General features: G+C 39.7%; 1 protein-coding gene across 1 annotated transcript; it reads left to right on the top strand.

The window, feature by feature from the left end:
* The first annotated feature begins 861 nt into the window (after nt 1-861).
* On the top strand, nt 862-6,829 carry LOC149380985 (protein argonaute 4-like). The gene is made up of 24 exons (XM_089630159.1): nt 862-1,032; nt 1,516-1,552; nt 1,909-2,145; nt 2,259-2,464; nt 2,558-2,782; nt 2,868-3,004; nt 3,086-3,183; nt 3,254-3,351; nt 3,471-3,633; nt 3,724-3,840; nt 3,927-4,034; nt 4,129-4,191; nt 4,265-4,378; nt 4,493-4,661; nt 4,740-4,852; nt 4,929-5,066; nt 5,151-5,281; nt 5,392-5,457; nt 5,617-5,680; nt 5,763-5,874; nt 5,961-6,034; nt 6,120-6,214; nt 6,298-6,329; nt 6,412-6,829. Exons 3-24 carry the CDS (start codon nt 1,912-1,914, stop codon nt 6,582-6,584), a joined length of 2,730 nt encoding a protein of 909 aa, XP_089486285.1. The 5' UTR covers nt 862-1,032; nt 1,516-1,552; nt 1,909-1,911; the 3' UTR covers nt 6,585-6,829.
* The last annotated feature ends 98 nt before the right edge of the window (nt 6,830-6,927 follow it).

The raw sequence follows: 6,927 nt of genomic DNA, 5'->3' as shown, positions 1-6,927 counted from the left end.
ATCTTTTTTATAAAAAAAAAACGGTGATGGGTTCCATCTTGGGAATAATTTCTGTATTAATGTTTTTTTTGTATTATTATTTCCTTTTAATTAGGATGTGTACTACTACTAACTAGACGGTCATTCGTTTTATCATTTGTACACTAAGAAATTTCAATAGAATATCAAATAAATAACTAATTTGCAAAAGTAAAATACGTTATTTTTCTAATGTTTTAAAGGAAAGCAAAAATATAAATCTAACATCAAACCTGTGACACGCATGGTATATGTCATCTCAGTAATTCCTTTATTTTTTTCCATGTCTTTTGAAATCACTCTTTCCTTTTTTATTTGGATGCGTAACAGCGTAACTGCGAATACGAAGCGATTTGTTCTCTTTTTAGACAGGCGATTTCAATAGATGACCAAATAAATAAAATAACATTTTATTTATTAAAAAAATAATAAATGTTTTAGATAAAGAAAACAAGCCAAGATGCTCCAAAAGCTTCGATTGACAGAAACACCCTTTTTATTCTACGATTCTGGTCCGACGTTATACACTGAAATTCCAGGGTTAAAATCGTCAGACTAGTGAAATGACACGGTTCAAGCTCAACTAAAGAGGAGTGACATAATCTCCCACTTTTTCGAAGGAAACAGACGTGGACGTGCGCTTCGGTAACCGTGACGGCGTGATCGTACTAGTCAAATGAAAGAAGTAACACAAACGGAAGGTCGTGATTTCATTGATACAAGGCTATAAATGCTCTGCCTCTGTTTCTTCGTGATTCGCTTGATTTAATCACAGCCGTTGGTTCAAGAACCGTTACGTGGCGAAATAGAGAGCTGCTCAAGTGTTCGCGGTAGCAGGCACGTTACACTGGACACACATACACACTCTCTCTCTCTCTCTCTCCCTCTCGCACTCTACAAAACTCATAAAATCGGCAACATTTCGTACTTTTGGAGTGAGAAACTTGAGCGACAGAGAAAAAAATTCGCTTTGGCTCTGCTTTTAGGGTTTTTTTAGGGTTCTTTCGATTTAAGGTACGCGAATACGATGGTGCTTTTTTGTGGTTGTTTTGAGGGTCAAACATAGCAATGCCTTTGATTTCTTTCTCCGATTATGCGTTCTGAAGCGATTTTCATATTATATTTTTATATTTTTGTCTTCGTGTTTGCCTTTTCCGACGCATGAAAAATATCTTAATTCTTCGTCGGGTATTCTCTTTTGACTTATGTCTCTATTTTTTATATTATATATTGTTCGGTCGTTTGAGGTTTGGGTTTGTTCATTCTTTTTTACATGTTCTTATTTTATTTTTTGGTTTCTTGTTTAACCCAGTTTCTTGGGTTTAGGGTCTTTAGCGTTCTTTGGCTTCAAAGTTTTTATTATATATTAAATTTCTGTATTTTAATAAGCGATGTGGTGTACGTTTCTCTTTCTTTTCATGTATTTTCTTTCTTTTTCTCTTCTAATGTTTGTGTTATTTCCTTAGTGATCTAATGTTTGTGTTCTTGTGATTGCAGGTTTCAAGAAAAGGGCTTCTTTTAGAACTATTACTTGGTAATTTCTTTTCTTCTATTTTATTGCATGCGTTATTTTTCTATTTTTTAATGATCATTTTAATACGATGTACATTATTCTGTGTCTTGCATGTTTGATCTGTTGATTTATCTGTTGGTAAACTGAGAGTATGAGCTTTGCATGTAAGTTGAAATGGTGTTTTTCTGTGGAATTTCTGTTTCTGCGATATATCCAGCATTTTGGTATAATTTCTCTGGCTTGAAATGTTAGGTCTACTGATTTGTTATTGTTAGTAGCCAAGTCTGAAAGAGACTTGGACTTATATGATGTTATAACGCCGATTAAAATATTTTCATGCATCTTTATAAAATCAATATATTTGCTGGTGTGTATAGGAAATGGGTTCAACAGAGCCTGAAGGGAATGGAGCTGAGGCTCTGCCTCCACCGCCGCCAGTGCCTGATAACATTGTCCCGATAAAGGCAGACGGTGGAATCATTGCTGAGAAAAAGGTCGTCCGGCTTCCAATGGCTCGCCGAAGCCTTGGTACCAAAGGACAGAAGATACCTCTGCTTACTAACCATTTCAAAGTCAGGGTCGCCAATGTGGATGGCCATTTCTACCACTACTGTGTATGATTGCCTGCTATAACATTTTTTTTCTTCTCGATAGTAATGATTAATGTATTATCCCTTTTTGGGTATACTTACATTTTCTGTGTTTTGAACTTGTGTGGGGAATTTAGGTTTCGATCTTCTATGAGGATGGCCGGCCAGCTGAGGCCAAGGGTATCGGACGGAAGATTCTTGATAAGGTCCACCAAACGTATCGAAGTGATTTGGCGAACAAGGATTTTGCCTATGATGGAGAGAAAAGCTTGTTTACAATAGGTGCTCTTCCGAGGAACAAAATGGAGTTTGATGTTGTCCTCGAGGACTTCAAGAAAGAAAGGTTTGTGGGATAGGATCCTGTGTCCTATTTAGTTGATATGTTTTCTTTTACTTTACCTGAACTCTAGTGATTTTTTTTTGTTGGTTGGTTCAGGACCAATGGAAACTGTAGCCCCGAGGCTCAAGGGAGTCCCAATGAAAATGACAAAAAGAGAATGCGTCGGCCGTTTAGGTCGAAGTCGTTCAAAGTGGAGATTAGCTATGCGGCTAAAATACCAATGCAGGCCATTTCCAGTGCTCTACGTGGCCAAGAATCTGAGAACTCTCAGGAAGCCCTGAGAGTGTTTGATATAATACTGAGACAGCATGCGTCGAGGCAGTGAGTGGCTTTGAAATCTTTCTCAATCCCGGTTTATATGGTTTCTGATTGACTAGCTTTCCTACTGATGAGGTTTTTTTTTCAGGGGATGCCTACTTGTTCGCCAGTCCTTTTTTCACGATGACCCGAGTCAATTTGCGGATGTTGGAGGCGGCGTGTTAGGCTGCAGAGGATTCCACTCGAGCTTTAGAGTGGCCCAAGAAGGGTTGTCTCTGAACATTGGTAACGATATTTACTTTGATTCATTCAATTAGTTTTGGTAAATTGCTAAAATTTAGTTTGTGTATAATTTTTGTCCTTCAGATGTATCCACAACGATGATTGTCCAACCTGGACCTGTGGTCGACTTCTTGATCGCTAACCAAGGGGTGCAAGATCCCTACAACATCGACTGGGCAAAGGTAATCGGAGTTTGTATGTACTCCTACGGCTGAGTTAATTAGATTTCTCTTGACACGCCTCTTTTAACAGGCCAAGAGATCTCTCAAGAACCTGAGGGTTAGAGTTAGCCCTTCCAATATGGAGTACAAGATAACAGGGCTGAGTGACTTACCCTGCAACCAACAAACGTATTTTCTTTTAGTTTTTCTTCAATCAGAAAACTTCTTTTAGTTTCCCTCTTATTGTGTTTGTTTAATTTTTTTTCTTCTAATTTATTTGGCCAACTCTTATGTATGCTTGTTATCAGTTTTTTGCTGAAGCAGAAAAACGGAGACAGCGATGCTGAACCTAAGGAAGTGACAGTAACTGATTATTATAGAAATGTCCGAGATACAAGTCTGCAATATTCTGACAATTGTCCTTGCATCAATGTTGGGAAGCCAAAAAGGCCAACCTACATTCCTATAGAGGTGATTTGACTTGATTTGTTGTTACTAAGTCGACTTTGCATCCTGATGATTTCTTGTAATTGAGGTTTTTTTTTGTGTGTGTGTGTACAGATGTGCAGTCTGGTTTCATTGCAGCGCTATACGAAATCACTGACTTCTTTTCAAAGAGCTTCTCTGGTGGAGAAATCCAGGCAGAAGCCACAGGAGCGCATGACAGTTCTGTCCAAAGTGGGTTTCATTTCTCCTCGTTTGTTTTCCTTTTTCATTTCTCTTTGCCTGTGTGTTTCAATAGTGTTCTTTCAATCTTGATGCAGGCCTTGAAGCGCAACAACTATGATGACGAACCAATGCTGAAGTCATGTGGTGTTCAAATCAACAATAACTTCACGCAGATTGATGGCCGAGTTCTGCAAACTCCTAAGGTATCTATGATTGACTTTTGAAGTGTTATCTAGGCAGTTGATGCTTTATTTGTTTTATGGTGGAGTTTATCTGATGTATCTGTGCTATTATCAGCTGAAAGCGGGCGGCGGGGAGGACTTTTTCCCCAGAAATGGAAAGTGGAATTTCAACAACAAGGTAAACCCTCAGCGGTGCTTGTACTAATTTGAAACAGAAAGTAACTTGTGAAGGTTGCTTGTCTTACCTGCAGAGACTTATAGAGCCAATCAAGGTTGAGAAGTGGGCTGTGGTCAACTTTAATGCTCGCTGTGATGTGGACGGCCTTATTCAAGGACTTCTAAGATGCGGGGAGCAGAAAGGAATTGTGGGTTTTGTTTTTGTTTTTTTTTTTTCTTTCTTAATTATAGTTTGTTTGTTTCCCTTTGTAGATGAGATGAGATGAGACTAGACTAACTGTACGGCCTTTTTTCTTTGACAGATGATGAAAGCCCCGTTCCCACATGTGTTTGCTGAGGGACCCCAGATGAGGCGGGCCCCTCCTCTGGTGAGGGTTGAAAAGATGTTTGAGGAGATCCTGGAAAAGCTTCCTGCCAAACCAGAATTTCTACTTTGTATTCTTCCCGAGAGAAAGAACTGCGCGCTCTACGGTCAAGCTCTGTTGTATCTCTCTCTTCCGTATAATCGAAATTGATTATTGAATTAACAATCGCTCATTGATGTTGCAGGTCCGTGGAAGCGCAAAAATCTGGCTGAGCTTGGCGTTGTGACGCAATGCATTGCTCCCACAAGGGTCAATGATCAGTACTTGACAAATGTTCTTCTTAAGATCAATGCCAAAGTAAGAATACCTTAATTTCCCTCTTATGCTTTTTCTTTAATTACATTGCTGAATCTGTGCTCTCTACCTGTAACAGCTTGGTGGCCTGAATTCTATGCTTTCCGTTGAGTGTTCCAAAATGATACCCATGATCTCAAAAGTTCCCACATTGATTTTGGGAATGGATGTATCACATGGCTCCCCCGGACAGTCTGACATACCATCAATTGCTGCGGTATTGAATACTTGTGCCCAAGTGGTGACATCATTTTGTGTTCATGTTTTCAGCGGTTAACGGAATGTGTCCATGTGTTAATAGGTGGTTAGCTCCAGGGGGTGGCCGGTGATTTCCCGCTACAGAGCGGCGGTTCGAACTCAATCGCGGAAGGTTGAAATGATCGACAACTTGTTTAAGCCTGTGTCTGACAAGGAAGATGAGGGAATCATAAAGTATGTTTAGAAAAGATGCTTTGGCTTTAAAACATTGTTTTATTATTCCATTATTTCGTTGTTGTGTCATTGCTGTTGGGTTTACTAATGTGGCTGATACCTATTCTCAGGGAGCTCCTGGTTGAGTTTTATGTCAGTTCAGGAAAGCGAAAGCCCGATCAGATAATCATTTTCAGGTAATATCTTTGATCATTTCACCAAACATTGCCATGTTATTTACTCGATTATTTGTTTTCTACAAATAGGAACTTGTATCTTATGCCTAGTCTTTTCTGAGCTCAAAGGCTTTTTCAATCTATACATTGCTGACTGACCGTTCTGTTATCCAATTTTAGGGACGGAGTGAGTGAGTCCCAGTTCAATCAAGTGCTGAACATAGAGCTGGATCAGATTATGAAGGTCTTTTGAGAGTTTTCACTTTTGCTTCGTCTGTTATGAAAGTTATTTAGTAGTAGTTGTATCAACCTCCAATTTCTTGCAGGCTTGTAAGTTTCTGGATGAAACTTGGGAACCCAAGTTTGTGGTTATTGTTGCACAGAAAAATCACCACACAAAGTTCTTTCAAGGATCGAGCCCGGACAATGTTCCTCCTGGTGCGCGTTGCAACCTGTTTTCTATTCTTCTTTAGTTCACAATATCCATATGAGTTTGATTTTTTTTTTCTTTCTCTTGTTTCCAGGCACCATTATCGACAACAAAATTTGCCATCCCAGAAGCAATGACTTTTATCTCTGTGCGCATGCTGGCATGATAGTAAGTATCTTCTTACAACAAAAACTGCTTGTTTTTTTATTTACGAGAATTAACTTGATCTTTTTTTTTTTTTTTTGCATCAAAGGGAACGACGAGGCCGACTCACTACCATGTCCTGCTGGACCAAGTCGGCTTTTCGGCTGATGATCTGCAGGAGTTGGTGCACTCTCTGTCATATGTGTAAGTGAACAATACTACTTCCACCGCATAAGCTTTTAACCTTCATGGTTACATTTGTTGACGAAATTCCTTGTTGTGTGCAGTTACCAGCGCAGCACTACAGCGATATCTGTTGGTAAGTTGTGTAGAATAAATAGTAACAGCTCTGATTAATAGTAACAGCAGCTCCGAATAAACCTTGTGATATTATTTTGCAGTTGCCCCGGTGTGCTATGCCCACTTGGCGGCCTCTCAGGTAGGGCAGTTCATGAAGTTCGAAGACAGCTCGGAGACAGTGTCGAGCCAAGGAGGGTCGTCCGGTGGAGCCACCGCAGTCCCTCAGCTCCCCAAGCTGCATGACAATGTCAGCAACTCCATGTTCTTCTGCTGAGACAAGACTCTTTTACTTTCCTGATGTAAATAAAACAACTAAGGTGTTTTGGTATGGCCGTCCCGCTTTTTTGAACCTTGGAAAGGCAAAAGCCCTTTTGGTGTTTTTAAGTTTCAAGGCCATAAGATATTCCGGTGATGTTTAGTTGAGGTGTGGTAAGTAAGTATTAGGTGTTTTCCGTTGACATGGTATCCTTTTTGTTGACGCGCATATATATGAACCTATTTTCTCGGCATTTACTGGTATTGTCTCGGTTTTATGTTTTCTTGCTTTCTTTTTCCCGTAAAATATATTAGCCTTGGGCTCTGAATTGCTGCCGATTTTGAGTGCGAGTTTGTCTTCG

Source organism: Urtica dioica, chromosome 11, assembly GCF_054948205.1.
Source record: "Urtica dioica subsp. dioica isolate 48M chromosome 11, U.dioica_male_clone48M_v1_H2, whole genome shotgun sequence".
NCBI classification, from domain to species: Eukaryota; Viridiplantae; Streptophyta; class Magnoliopsida; order Rosales; family Urticaceae; genus Urtica; species Urtica dioica.
This window is presented reverse-complemented; position numbering and strand designations above follow the sequence as displayed.

What these genes read in the sequence shown, in the direction of transcription:
- LOC149380985 (XM_089630159.1), top strand. Translation starts at nt 1,912, where the DNA reads ATGGGTTCAACAGAGCCTGAAGGGAATGGAGCTGAGGCTCTGCCTCCA. An exon ending in AGGGTTGTCTCTGAACATTG is followed by an intron (nt 3,005 to 3,085) that starts GTAACGATATTT and finishes TTTGTCCTTCAG; the next exon opens with ATGTATCCACAACGATGATT. An exon ending in AGTGGAATTTCAACAACAAG is followed by an intron (nt 4,192 to 4,264) that starts GTAAACCCTCAG and finishes TCTTACCTGCAG; the next exon opens with AGACTTATAGAGCCAATCAA.